Below are 14,943 nucleotides of genomic sequence, written 5' to 3'. Positions count from 1 at the left end.
AAAGATTAATATTGTGATAAAACTTTAAAACTTTTACAGCATGAATTAACATTTTCAACAGAATGAGGAGACAACATGTTCCTGCCATGTCAGAGATGTTTATGCAGTGGCAGCCCTAACTTGCATGATAACCTGGGCGAACCTCACCTTTAGCTGCATTTAACGGCAATAAGATATTATACTTTTTGGGGTCATAACAGTTATTGTATGTGAATATAGATGAATAAATACACTCTCATTTCAAAGTTTTGTCATTTTTAGTGAGAACGTCACATTGCTTTGTGAATGTTATGGTAACAACATATTTACAGTGAAGTCATTCAACAGATTTGTATTGCAGTTTGTTACATGGTGTTCTTTATGAGACTGACCAGTCAACAGATGAAGAGGCTCCAGAGGACGAGACACATATAAAAGTGGCATGAGAAGAGGCACCTGGCATATAATGCATACGTGGTGTGGATGGCCATCGGCCACTGGACTGGAATGTTTACAGCATTAAAAGGTGTTGAATAAGATTCGGTGATTATCTTTGAGTTATATTTTTTTGTGGTAATGTAAGAGCAGTTAAACCAGACCGGTCAAATCTGACAGGGAACACCAAAGTAATGGGAGAGAAACGAACACAATGATGCAAATTACAGAATGTTACAAAGCAAGTGACTGCTCGGATTAGTATGTCACATTGTTAAACATTTTTGCAAACTCTCCTTGCATTAGCTGGGCATCGTTACAAAGTTGAAGACGTGTCTTTCTGAATTCACAAACGTGATATGTGAGACAGCCAAGCTACCAGCACGATGTAACACACCATGCTAGCTACCAAACAATACAAGCTAATTAGTGATATCACCTGTTTAAGTGCACAAGTGGAATCAAAATATGGCAGGACTGCATGGCACATTTTTCCTTTTGGAACAGTGGAACGGTTCACAAAATCCACAGTTCGGTTCATATCACAGTTTTGTAGTCACGGTTTTTGTTTCGTAAACGCATATCATTAGGAAAATAAATTATGTCTTGTATAGTCAGGTAAAAACTGAAAGAATGAGGCAGTCTGACATTCGATACATCATTGTGACAGTCTGGGGTTAAAAGTAGGTCGATTCTGGCACTGCAAGAGAGGTGATATTGCTAGTTCCAACATGCTTTTCATTTATTTGGCAAAGAAAGTTGTCTTTAACAAATGCTAAGAATAAATAGTCATGCACTGTCACTAATGTAATTTAATGGTCAGTCACAGTCAGGAAACCTTCAGTAGCCCTGGAGGTCCATCCATCACTAGTAAGCACTACACAGACTATGTCAGACAGCTCTTTAACAACTCGTCGTCAGGTGTCTTCATAAAGTGCAGGAATTACCGTGTTGCTGAAACGTTTGCGGGAGGGCCTTTTATTTTATATCGTGGCACTGGGATGATGTCTTCCTAGATGAGCTGACATGTTAGTCGTGAAGTGGATGAGCATGAAAAGGAAGCAATCCTGGAGCCCTTCAAGTTCCAATTTTGGACAACACTGATGGTGGAAATTCTGCGGAGAAATAATGGACCAAAGAAAGTATTTGGACTATTGTGAATATCACACAGATGAATGAGTTTATTGTGTTCAGGAATAAAGGGCTATAGAACATTTGATCATGTTGTGACTTGGTGGATGTTTTTTTTTCATTGATCACTTAATAATTCACTTGGATTATACCATAGATATCAAGAGTGAGGGTAGTATTTAGGTGTACTTTTTTTTTCAGGTGTTCCAGCAGCACAAGAACATAATTAGCACAGTCATAGAACCAAACATGAAATATATGGTGGTTAAGAAGAAAAATATTGAATAATACAACAGAAAAACATATTGTAAAAAACATGTAGAAAAAGAGCAGTGCAATAAGTCAAAATTGAATAATGAAAAAGCAGCAAAGTACTGTATATACTGTATAGTACACAATAAAATGTATAGGCCCATGACATCTTATGAAATGTTTGCTTATGAATATGAGTAATGACTTTAAAGAAAATGTTGTGCACTGAGCAATGTTATTCCTGCCCTCCATTGTTTTCACTGATTAGCTATTTGACCTTCTCCTTTCAAGATCCTCAGCTTTATAGTAGGCTACAAATAGACAATTGAGCCCAGAGTCATATCACCCACTGTTTGTTTTTCGTAATGGCTAAGTTGTAAAATGAGGCAGTTAGTCTACATATATGGCAATCATTAATGACAAGTGTTTTGAAAAAGACCAAGGCTAATGCATCAGTTGTCCAATTCAAACACTGTATTTTTTCTTTGAATTAATACAGGTTATGAATGGCATTTTGTCCTAGATTTGGACAGAATAAATCAAAATGCCCATGTTCGGGCTCATGCGCAATATCAAAGGAAAACACAGAACAAAAATGACAAACAAAAGTTTACTATATAAATAAAAACGACACCTTCCATAGACAAGGAATTGATAGCTTGTAGGTCATATTGTTTACTAATTAATGCATTTTTGAGGAAAAAGATTCAACCGGAAGTGCATTCGCGATTTTATTTTGAAATGTAGCCCATCCATTTCCGGTCCTGACAGTGGAGGTGGCCTGAGAGTGGAGCCTGCAGCGGTAGCGACCTCACAGTGGAGGTCTCCAGAGAGGGAGAGAGTGGGGGGGGGGGGGGGGGATTTTCCTGCTGTTTCTGACATGTATCACACAGACTATGATACCAAGACAACCTTCACACTCTCTTCTTGTCTCTTGCTCCAGCATCAAATATGCACACCGCCCCCTAAAGTATTAGAGGTGTAGCACGGTCAGACTGGGTACTGAAGAAGAAGAGGCCACTGACGTCACTCTCCTGCACCACTTGGGATTGCAAATTCCATTTGAATTATGCACACTTTTTTGCGAGGGGTGGGCATGAAAACGAAAAAGCAATGTCCTTTTTGTTTTCTTTTTAGTTGTGTCATAAAATGAGCAGTCTTGAAGAAAAAAATGAAAAAGCAGTTTGGATGATCTATCATTAATTGTATTTATGAGTCAAATAATGCAAATCATTTGAAAATTAAATCTTAAATGTCCATTTGACCAAAGTACATTTTGACCATTTGTTTTTTTTTGGTATAAATGACACACTTGTAACACAGGTTGTTTTTCTAAACACAGAACCAAACCAAACCAATATGGCTCAATTTCTTTTCTTTTGTTCATACTGACATAACAAATTTACCACTCAATATTTAGTTTCCATTGGTGGGTGGGCCTTCCGTACCCCATTGCCTCTGATTGGCTAGTGTGCTTTATCAATTATATTTGTGCTGTGCTCTTCAAATTAAAGGTTCCCGTGTATGTCTCAGCCTTCAGTCAGTGCAATGTCAACACACGTTGTGACAGATAGATGAGAAGAGACTACTTTATGATCACATACTGATATTGGCAGCTATGACGGTCTTTAGCTTCATTATAGCTTCATTATGCTCTTACCGAGTGGTGCCACACATGATTTTGTTTTATGACCCTCAATGACAATTAAAATGTTTTTCATATGTTCAAATGAACAACATTTCATTCATTTTTGATGATTGCATGGTTTATGGATTATAAAGTAGTGCAAGAGAAAAAAATAAATAAAATAAAGTAATGCAACAGCATACTGTATTGACTGTTAAGATGCAGCATGTCTGTTTTGAAAACAAAACTTTGTTTGTATTAGATTTCACAGAAATTCATAGAATTACCAAATATCCACTGGTTCTACCTTTATTTCATGGATTGGAATACCCATTTCTTGATCTTTCAAGAAAACTTCTGTTTACAGTGGACTTCAGGTTTTTTCACTTTGCAGACTTTTTACGTGCACAAAGTGCTACAGAACACAATAAAGGAAAGGCAAAAACCCAAAAAGTGTAAAGCACCTCTTTAAGGTGGGAAAGTTTCATTTGTCCTTTGTTCACCACACCTTACCACCAGATTGCAAACGAGCCTGCCAGGTATGACGTCAGACAGTGGAACAGCAGAGAGCATCTGGTAAATTTTCAAAATACAACATCTGGTGCAGACTTGGGATCTCAAGGACAACAAAGTTGGACATATTAACACTAAACACACCTAAAAAAAAGACAAATTACAAAACAGTTTAAGTTTTGTTTATGATTTCATGAAAAGAATACAAATATTATCTGTGAAACTAGAATATATCAGAAATTCAGAGTAGACCAAACGCAGCACTCAGATATTAATGATTTTATGTTGAAATGGTAGGACTCTTAATTAAGTTTCTGATCATACATCATAGTTATACAAACCAGCTCCATATTGTGATCACAAGCAGCCCACTAGGCATTCACAGGTGTTACGGAGGACACAATCTTTGGGTTTGAAGGCATTTCACAACAATTAGAGGAAGACAGACTGGTAGTGGTCTCAGCCAGTGCACTCAGGCCATCCATCATTTTGCCCGACCAGTCATCATGTGACATTAGAATCCATACTTGTTCTTCAATTCCACCACCAGGTTGATGTACTCTTCCATGGCATCCTCTTTGCTCTTGCCTGTTAATGAATAAAAATACATGAAGACAAATAAATGAATAAACTGGCACTCTTCCTAATTTAAACAATAACCTTCTCAGCGTTGCATGCGCTGTGTGGTCCCTGGAACTCACAGTCTGTCTGGTGTGTGTCACAAAAATCCTGAACTGCATTTGCATTAGTTTGACAATCGTTTTGGGGGGTTACAATAACACTGAACTCAAAAGTGAACATTTACTGGATTGTACATGACTGCATTTCTACAAGAATTAAGTGTAGACCTCTGGAAACAGCAACATTGCTATAGCACAGACAGTACAACACACACAAGCAATCTGACAGGCTGTTAATGAGCCAACATTTTATCCTGATAAGGTGCACATCAGGTGCACATGTTTCAAATAATTATTACACAGGAAAGTGTGCAGCTTGGCTACAGTAAGGACAATAAGTTCCTTCAAAGACTGACAACAATTTTTGGGGGGCCTGACTCTGCTGTATATATTTGTTTTTCCTACCCCATTCTCGCAGTTCATTATTTGACTCAAAAGAACCTGAAGGTTCAGTATGGCTTAAAGTTTGGTTTAAAGTCACAATTTTACATTTACTTTGTCCGGTGGTCAAAAGATAGTTCTTAAGTTATTTTCTTTATTTACTGTGAACTCAAACAAACCCCTCTGATTTTTTTTTATTTAACAAGATGTGGATGTTTCAGTCCTTTTTTTGTCTACATCTGACCTTTCCTAAGCAAGTTATAGCCATTTATTCAAGAGTTATCATCTGCGTTTTTATGTGGTGTAATACAATGATTTATTGACTGACCATATATATGTGTCCAACATTTATTAAATAATAACAGAGGATTGCCCATTGGCCCAGAGAAAGAAACGGTGTGGGTTTCTTTGATGAATCAATGCTGCAGAACGTGATGGTGTAATCACATTCACTGCCAAACCCTACATTACTATACACTGGAACATGAGAGTAACACATTTCTTTACCTTTGCCTGTGCACATAAATCCTTTCTACTATGTTTTTACCCCAAATTAAGGCAGAATTACAACTGGGCATTATACATCAAAAATGTCAAAATTATGAGCATCTCTGAATTCCATCTTGTGCGCATGCATATACATGTGACATGGTTGCCAAAGCTGTTGTTATAATAAATGTTGCTTATTTACATTTAGCACCTTGGGTGGTAAATAAAACGAGAGGAAGACAATGCCAAGCTAGGTTAGCAAGACAGAGTGAGACGAGCGAGAGAGCACTGAATCTGAAAACCTTTATAAATGGACTTGCATTTCTACACCACTTTTCTAGTCTACTTTTCCAGAGCGCTCAAAGTGCTTTACAACACCTGTCATATTCATCCATTCATACACACCTTCATACAGTGATGGCAGAGGCTGCCATGCAAGGTGCCAACTGCTCATCAGGAACAATTTGGGTTACAGTGTTAAGGAGTCATGCAGCTGGGGGAGTCAGGGATTCTAACCAGCAACATTCCAATTACTAGACAACCCCACTCTACCTCCTGAGCTGCAGCCGCCCCAATTAAGACATGGAGACCCTTTTGTTACCCCCCCAACCAAGAGCAGGGTTGTGTGTGAGATGTGGTGATGATTACATCACTGTTTGTTACAGTGATGTAATTTTCTGAACTAACCAGACTGTTCTACTTGTATTTACCACCTAGCCATTATAACCATATTACTGATGATTATTGCTGCAATATCAATATCAAACTAAAGCCTATTTGGTTCTGTGATATTTGATTTTGCTGCCCAGCTACCACTTATGAAAATGTTGCTATGGTGCCATACTAGGTGGCAGCCTGTTGCAACACCTCCCATGGGTTTTTCCAAGTTTTTGTAGTTTGTTTTGTAGCTCTGTTTTGATTTTGGTTGTGAATTTTTGGTCATTTTTGGCAACTCTTCTCCAGAGTCCAAGAGAAGACGGACACTTTTCTTTTTTTAAACTTTTGTGGCATTTTGCATTTTGTATGATGTTTCTGCTAGCCCTGGCAACAGAGTGTCAGGAGCACATAATTGAGCGCATTGTTTACACACGCGACCAGCTGATTGCACTGTGTAGATCTGCACTGCTGCCTGTAGCCAGGCCTGAGGTACCGAAGGAGCTGTGAAGGAGACGCCGGAGCTGCAGAGCCGGAGTGAAATGGAGGGCGAAGAAGAGGAGACACAGACTGGCTGTACCAGCGATTGTCATGGGGAACGTGAGGTCTCTGGGGAATAAGACGGACAAGCTCGCCGCACTGATAAAGACTCAGAGGGAATATCGTGAGTGCAGTGTGTTGTGTTTCACAGAGACATGGCTTCACTCACACAACTCACACATGGGAGTTGATGACACTGTCATTTACCTGCTGCAACGAACCCATTTGCATCTGGATGGTGGAGGAGGTACTGTGAGAATCACATTCTTTGATTTCTCCAGTGCTTTTAACACCATTCAGCCACTGCTACTGGGGAAGAAGCTGCGGGTGATGGGTGCAGACAACACAGTGATCTCCTGGATTACTGACTACCTGACAGGCAGGCCACAGTTTGTTCTTACGGGCAATGTTCTGCCTGTCAAAGGAAAGGGCTCTGGGTTTTGTGGAGACTGGGGACATGAGCACAAATGCTGGATCGGCTAAGATCCTGCAAGTAATGGAATTTTTGCAGCTGGACCTTGTGTTGTATGCTGGATATTTGTTTTTGATAAGGTAATGGTTATGTCTGGCAACAGAGAAGGGGGGTGTATGATTTTAAAAGACATAATATGATTATTGTAATTCCCATCATTGCCTAACCCTGTCCTCTGCACAGCATCAAAGGTGTTCCCCAGTCATTTTTCAATGCCATTGGGAACAGCTGCAACCAAGATGTTTTAAGTGCTTGACTCATTTATCTATAATGGTAGGCCTGTATGATGTTGCACTTAGGACACTTCATATCTAGGTCAACTGACACACCACTGATTAAAGCATATCAACAGAGAGGAGGAATACCTTCTTATAACTTTAGAAACTAATGTAATATTATTTTGCACTGTGCCTAAGATTAGTAACAGAGAGGACTCCATTTTATATCTTTACAAACTTAGTTCTGTTTTTTTTTTCTCCACTGACACATGTAAATAAAAAACACTACAAAAACAGCTAACCTTTTATCATTTAGACAATATGAAGTACAATTAGCATAAATGGCTATATACAGACCCTTTCCAAAAAATTAGAATATTATGGAAAAGTTTATTTATTTCCATAATTCCATTAAAAAAGTTAAACTTTCATAGATTATAGATTCAGGGCCCACAATTTAAACAATTTCAAGTATTTATTTATTTATTTGTACATAATTTGGGCTTCCAGCTCATAAAACCCACGAAAACAGGAATTCATAAAATTAGAATACTGTGAAGAAATCACCATTTACTTCTCAGTTTTTGCTGGAAAAAAAAAGAAATAAATTAGGATCACACCAAATCAATCAAAATATGGTACTTTCAAAACGATATGTCAATCTTCAATAATTAGTTGGGAATCCCTTTGCCTTAATCACTGCCTCGATGCGCCGTGGCATTGAGGTGAGGGACAGGAGAGACAGGTGCAGGTAGAGGTACAGGAGGAGGCAGGTGGGGAGAGACGGGGGAGGGAGTAGGTGGGGAACAGAATGAATAGCTGGAGGTGCAGGAGGAAGCAGGTAATGAACACGGGAAGCAGGTGTAGGTGGAGATGGTAGATGAGGATGACCACTATAGCCAGGTGAGTGTGGGAGGGCAGGAGGAGACAGGAGAGGAAAAGACAAAGACAAAAAATGAGTGCAGGTAACAGAGTGGTGGTGGAAGAAACAGTGGAAGGGAGTGACTGTGAAATAAGGGATGAGGATTACCTTTCAAACGTGCCACATCTGAAAAGGAAACTAAGAAACAATTCTAGAGAGCTTCAGGCAAAGAAAGGGACAGGGTCTGGGGAATGAGAAGCAAACAGAGGCACAGGAAGACTCAGAGTCCGAATCCTGTGTGGGGGAAGACAGAGGCTTAAATGCCGCGGTGACAAGCGGTTGTTGAGCAGTCTTCGTTTTCACTCCTGTCAGTGAAACACCGGGGTGATGTCGCTTGAAATGCGTGGCCATGCTTGATGTGTTTCCACTGTCACATGGCTCTCTTGTGCTACACTGCCTACAAGCTCCTCTGTTCCTCCACTCACCATGACCACGCTGCACTTTACGAGTGTGTGGATTGAACATACACACAACGTTTTTTTTCAGAAATCAATCCGCAGATCACGTGTGCGCGCTGAACCGAAAATAATGATCGGAACGGATCATGGATCAATGATGATCCGTTGCACCACTATACAGTACCAGTCAAACGTTAGGACACACCTTCTCATTCAATGTTTTTTCTTTATTTTCATTATTTTCAACATTGTAGATTAATATTGAAGACATCAAAACTATATAGAACTGTGTACCAACACCACCTCTGCATAACACAAGTGATAGTCTCAAACATAAGAAGGCAAGAAATTCCACAAGTTACTCTTGACAAGACACACCTGTTAACTGAAAACCATTCCAAGTGACTACCTCATGAAGCTGACTGAGAGAATGCCAAGAGTGTACAAAGCTGTCATCAAAGCAAACAGTGGCTACTTTGGAGAATCTAAAATATAAAGCATATTATGGTTTGATTAACACTTTTTCGTTTACTACATAATTCCATGCGTTCCTTCATAGTTTTGATGTCTTCAGTATCAATCTACAGTGTTGAAAATAATAAAAATAAAGGTACTGTACTGGTACTGAATGTTTGGCTGGAATGAAAGTAAAAAGTCTATTCCCTTGAAATATATTCCATCTGAACACATTAGCAATAAGAGTAACAGTTGTTTATCAGTAGTTTTATCAGCTGTTTATCAGTAGTTTTATCCAGTGGAGGTATCACTGCAGCTTGGCTGTAGCCGCTAGCTTGAAAATGCCTCTGGTGGCTCTCGCTAGATTGCACAAATCCTGGTAAGGCGGGTGATGGTCGACCTTTTCTGGACAATTTCAAGTTTATCCTGAAAAGGAAATCTTGAAAATGGAGTTTCAATAGATCCAGTGATAACACTTTTCTTCACTACCAACTGCCGCCATTTCATAAGGTCTATTTGTCTCCTGTTTGTTCTCTCTTCTCCTCACTCTCTTTCACGGGTCGCCTTACACGGTCATGCTAGGTATTTGTGAATGTCCAGAAGATGCCATGAAATGATCCCGCCCTCAACTCGGCGAAATATGACTGGCTAAGACACCTGTCAATGTCAAATTCATGCCACATTCAACATCCACTTGAATTACACAGGCCTTCATTGCTGCTACCGAAGGCCCTGCAGGGGTAGTAATTTACCCAGGTACCAACACAAGAAAAATTGTGATTGGTCCATTTCTTGTTTCCGTTATATTAACCCACTGTGTGCCAAGACAAGTGAGTCCAAGTTTATAATAGCCAAATCTACAAATAATTCATCTTATTTCAATGAATAAAAACAAATAAATAAGTAAATAATATATAATACAATACATTTATTTGGAGTACACAAAAAATATTTCAATATATTTTCTTAGGCCTTAACTCAGCAAGAACACACCTGATCCAAATCAGGTGTGTTCTTGCTTAGTTAGCTGATTGGTTGGCTGATCCAAATCAGGTGTGTTCTTGCTTGGTTGGAATGAAAACCTGCAGCCACATGGCCCTTTACTGGATCAGTTTGACACCACTGCCTTAACTGAATACCTAGAAGTCCCAGAGGGTTGCCCTCTGCTGTATGGTCCTATAGACTTGGTATGGAGACTGCCTGCACACAAGGTCCTACAACACTTTGGTGGTCTGGGACAACAGAACTCATTGTACAGTCTTTGAAACTTTAGACTCTACCATCCTTCTACTGTGGTGTCTTCACAGTGTGGCAAACACTGGTGAAGGAGAGACTAAAGCCCCCTGCTGGGTGGGACCGGCAGCGACTGAATTGTTCTACAGAACAAGGATTTTAGCTCTCAGATCTGTGGTGGACATTGCTGGATCGGATTTGAACAATGCAGCTGCACAAGCAGCAAGCCTGGGAATACAATCAGTGAGGATTATCAAGCAGCTCCTTGGACACTGGAGACACTGTCTGACTGGACACGGATGTGTCCTGTTAGAAACCTACTGTCACAGTGTGACTGTGCCTTATGCTGGCGATCCTTTTCCTCCCTTAGGTGTTCATCCCAGGTTTGGCAACTGTACTGTTTTTTTTTGTGTTTTTTTTATTTGAGGAGAAGAGTTGTACTCTGTTAAACCCACAAGATGTCAAAGGTAAAGCTGTGTATAAAATGATGGTGAAGGGTCTTAACAAAAACAAGCTTAATGAACGCATTGACACACCTTGGCGAGGTCACCTGCACTTGGGAGGTGATGTCAAACCTGCCTGGAGTAGTTTGTATAAGCCCCCGCTAACAAAGAGGCTAGCCGACATACAGTGGAGGCTCTTACATGGTGCGATATCAATGCTTTCCTGACTGTAATTAACAGCAGCATCAGTGATGCTTGTCCGTTCTGTCCTCACAAAGAAACTGTGTTCCACTGTTTTTCAGAGTGTGTGCGTCTGGCACCGTTGTTCGTCTTGTTGAAGAAATTGTTTAAAATAAATGGGGGAAATTTTCTCCAGACAACTGTTCATTTGGGGTGTCAAGTACAAAAGATCGGCCAAACTCAAATGTCAACAAGCTAAATCAAATTTGGGACAAGCAAAGATGTCTGTGTATGTGAGTAGGAAGAGGAAAATTAACCACTCAGTAGACATTAATCTGACACTGTTGTTCTAAAAGATGGTCAAAGCCAGAATAATGATCGATTTTAATCATTATAGAGAAATGAATGTGGATGTGGATGAGTTCAGCCTGATGTGGGCTCAAAGCGATGTGTTATGCTCTGTGAAGGAAAGCCAGCTGTTCTCTTCTGAGGAGTTATTGTAATTTTACTGTGTACTTATTTATTGATTTGTCTGTGTCTGATGACCATATTTATTTGTAAATAGATTATTTTAAAGAATGACAGAAGTCTCTCTCTCTCTCTCGCTCTCTCTCAAAACAGACGTATTGACAAACTGAACATGTACCTTTCTGCTTCTCCCAGGCATCCCATTTAGCTTTCCCAGTGAAATCAAACATCCCTGGACGACCTTCAGGCAGAAGAATGACAAAGTCAGCTTAAAGTAAATTAAACACGTTGGCTAAAAAAGGAGCCAAGTGGCTGGCCTTTTACTTTACACCGTTAAAAAGGTATCCAATGAACGACTGTCAGCAAGTGATAAAGAATATAAATTCTTTTCTTATCATTGCTCTATACAGGAAGACAAACAGCTGACCAAGAGATCTGCTATCGGAACTTTGAAAAAATGAAAGGGTGTTGTGGTTTAGTAACTACTTCTTTAGACTTATGTCAATCTATAACAACTGGACATGACAGCGACAACACTAGAGTGCTGAAGAGTTTACAGCAGACTGTTCTGTCGCACCTGTGTTGACATCACCCACGGTGGCTTGCTTGAACAGGGAGTAGACCTGCAGCATCTCTTCATCTGTCGGCTTCGCCTTCAGCTGCTTTATCTCAGCGGCTGCTGTATCAAATTTAGCCTTCAAAGAACAAGACAACTTCAGAACAATGTGAATGTAAATCTCCGTTAATTCCCATGGACTACAGCAGGTTGCCAGTCAAGCTTGTGTAAAGTCCCAGTGTTTTTTGTTTTTTTTTTATCCTATTTTTTAATCCTGGGCCCTGGTTTTTTAAAAAGTACAAAAAGATTTGGAATCAACCCAGTAGATCGCCTCAGCTGGCAGCCACAACGGGGTCAGCAATGTAATCTTTGAGGGAAACTTTGATCAACAAACTACAGTATTTCTACTAAAAAGTGCTTGCTTTTACCTCAAACAGCCTGTTGATCAAAGTGTCCCTTGAGGATTTACATTGCTGACCCCACTGTGGCTGCAAGCTGAGGCAGTCCACTGGCTGTTATTTTAAATGTCTGACAACATTACAGGAAAGATCACTCCAAATGCTCTAACTAAATTGAAGTACTCAAATAGAGTGAAGCAAATACTGTATTTATTTGCAATCACATAAACAACACTGAGCTGTAGACCTGTAAAATGGCAAATGCTGTTATCTACAATATGTCAAAGTGTAAAATGAAATGTGACAACCTTGACTTCTGTTGGCAGTACAGAGAGTAGAGCTGGACAATATGGTTTAAAATAATATTGTGATACCAGGACTGGATGACAAAATCAAATGTGATGATAATTTTAATCAAATACATTGATATTGTTACTGTAACAATATTGTAGGAATAACTACTTGTAATTTCACAAAACTGTTAACACAATGAGTTTTTGATAAATAATCATCCATTATGTGGATATAATGACAAAGTCTGTAAAGGCAAGTATTAGAACAAGTAGAACAGTCTGCTAAGTTTAGAAAATCACATCAATTTACTGTTATGCAGACTTGAAAACCAGAAAAAGACAACAGTTATGCCATATCATGATTCAAATGACATAGATACATTTACATTTCTTCCCACTCCTTTTGGAACATGTCATTAGAATTGCCTGTTTTCATATGCACTAGTCTTTAGTGATTTCATATGTTTTAAAAAAATAAAGATTTCAGTTACATTCAAACCCTGTGCAACTCTGTACAAACTTGGCCAGAGGGGAGGACCAGGTCAGACTGTGCCCAGAATGTGCCCAGGATGGACTGACCACAGAGTAGGGCAAAGGTGCGCCAACCTCCGCCTCTAACCAGGGTCGTCCCCTGTCTCTCCCTCAACTCATGTCTGAATAAATGCATGGGAAAAACTAGAGGAAAAAGGCTAATCCGGATGAAAATAAACAGCAACAGGAGTGCGCAACTAAATCCGAGAATTTGCCAGAATGTTGTGGAGCTCATGGATATGTCCCTACTGGACTGCTTTAGGGCAAAGGTTAGGGAGAAGTCTGTATACTGAGGCCAGACATGAGCTTTTCCTTACACAATAGTCAATCCTTCATCAGCAGCCATGTTGATTTTTTTTTTTTTTTTTTTTTGAGTCGAATACTTAGATTTTAAATGACCAATCTTACTCATTTCGACCAGATTATATCAACCCTGAGGTCATCCAGACTGTTATCAGATATTACAAACCAGATGTAAAACAGTTAACATTTCAAATAAACTTTAGTGTTTCGTGGACAGAAAAGGAGAGGGTAACGGTCCCACCACCACAGCCCAATAACAAGACTTTATCCAAGATTTAGTTAACGTTAGCGAGCAGCCAATGACAGCCCCCTGTGACTTCTATCAAGTGTCGTTTGAAAGTGCTCTTTGGTCAGTCAGGCTTCCATGTGCGCACTTGAGGAAGCTGGACCCGAGGCTCACTTTAAGTTTGGTTAGCTGACTAAACCGGTAGAAGAGCAAACGGCGTCCTTCAGTGTTTATCTCAAGGGACGCAGCGGGATAACATCAGCTCTAAAAAACCTTAAAGTTGCTAACTAAATCTATACACACCTGAAGATCAGCCATATTTAGTTGCGATTCCGACAAAGCGAGCTAGGCTCTCCGCAGACAGACGACTTAGTGGACGGTTAAGGGACCGCTGCTACAGTCCCTCCCATCATGGACCGCTACCGTACTTCTTCTTTCGTGTTTCCGGCAGTCAACGCACGGCCAAGGCGTATTGCTGCCCTCCACAGGTCATTAACAGCAGAAGTTATTTCTTCTTCTTCTTCTTCTTCTTCTTCTTCTTCTTCTTCTTCTTCTTCTTCTTCTTCTTCTTCTTCTTCTTCTTCTTCTTCTCAACTGCATTAACAAAAACAAGCAAACAAATCATTTTTTTAAAAAAAAAAAATAATATTTAATACATTACAGATACTATATCTTACAATTTAAACCTTTATCTTTCAGAGAAATGATGAGATCCTTGTAGAATTCCCTCATTTTGTCATTCATGCCTAATACCCTTTCCAAACTCTTAGGAGATACAAACCCTTGTTCATATATTCTACTATGTAGTTAACTGCACTCACTATACATCATATTTGCTACATTTCATGACATGTTCAGCATTTTCAGTAACCTTAAGTACTACCATCACATTTATCCAACACAAACCTTTCCATTAAATAAAGACTTGATCTATCATAATATCATCATCATTTATTTTCAGTGTTCTTTTAGCAACCTCAACTGTTTTCTCATTACCCTCTACATGAGCAGGAACTGAGCAAAACTGCACATTGATGCCAAGTCTTTGCAGTCTCAGCACTATCATATATATTTCCATCAATCCTATCTATCTATCTATCTATCTATCTATCTATCTATCTATCTATCTATCTATCTATCTATCTATCTATCTATCTATCTATCT

The 14,943-nt window shown here is 39.5% G+C and overlaps 1 protein-coding gene and 1 long non-coding RNA gene across 2 annotated transcripts; both read right to left on the bottom strand.

Moving 5' to 3' along the window:
- Positions 1-4,103: 4,103 nt before the first annotated feature.
- LOC119025447 (acyl-CoA-binding protein-like) lies at positions 4,104-14,242 on the bottom strand. Its single transcript, XM_037109005.1, has 4 exons — positions 14,082-14,242; positions 12,049-12,166; positions 11,650-11,712; positions 4,104-4,525 (listed from the first exon to the last, which is right to left on the bottom strand). Exons 1-4 carry the CDS (start codon positions 14,094-14,096, stop codon positions 4,452-4,454), a joined length of 270 nt encoding a protein of 89 aa, XP_036964900.1. The 5' UTR covers positions 14,097-14,242; the 3' UTR covers positions 4,104-4,451.
- On the bottom strand, positions 7,828-10,088 carry LOC119025448. Its single transcript, XR_005076823.1, has 2 exons — positions 8,402-10,088; positions 7,828-7,958 (listed from the first exon to the last, which is right to left on the bottom strand). It is a non-coding gene; the product is annotated as an uncharacterized LOC119025448 (long non-coding RNA).
- Positions 14,243-14,943: the final 701 nt, after the last annotated feature.

Source organism: Acanthopagrus latus, chromosome 9, assembly GCF_904848185.1.
Source record: "Acanthopagrus latus isolate v.2019 chromosome 9, fAcaLat1.1, whole genome shotgun sequence".
Classification (NCBI taxonomy): domain Eukaryota; kingdom Metazoa; phylum Chordata; class Actinopteri; order Spariformes; family Sparidae; genus Acanthopagrus; species Acanthopagrus latus.
Note: the sequence above shows the minus strand (reverse complement) of the source record. Positions and strands in the feature narration are given on the sequence as shown.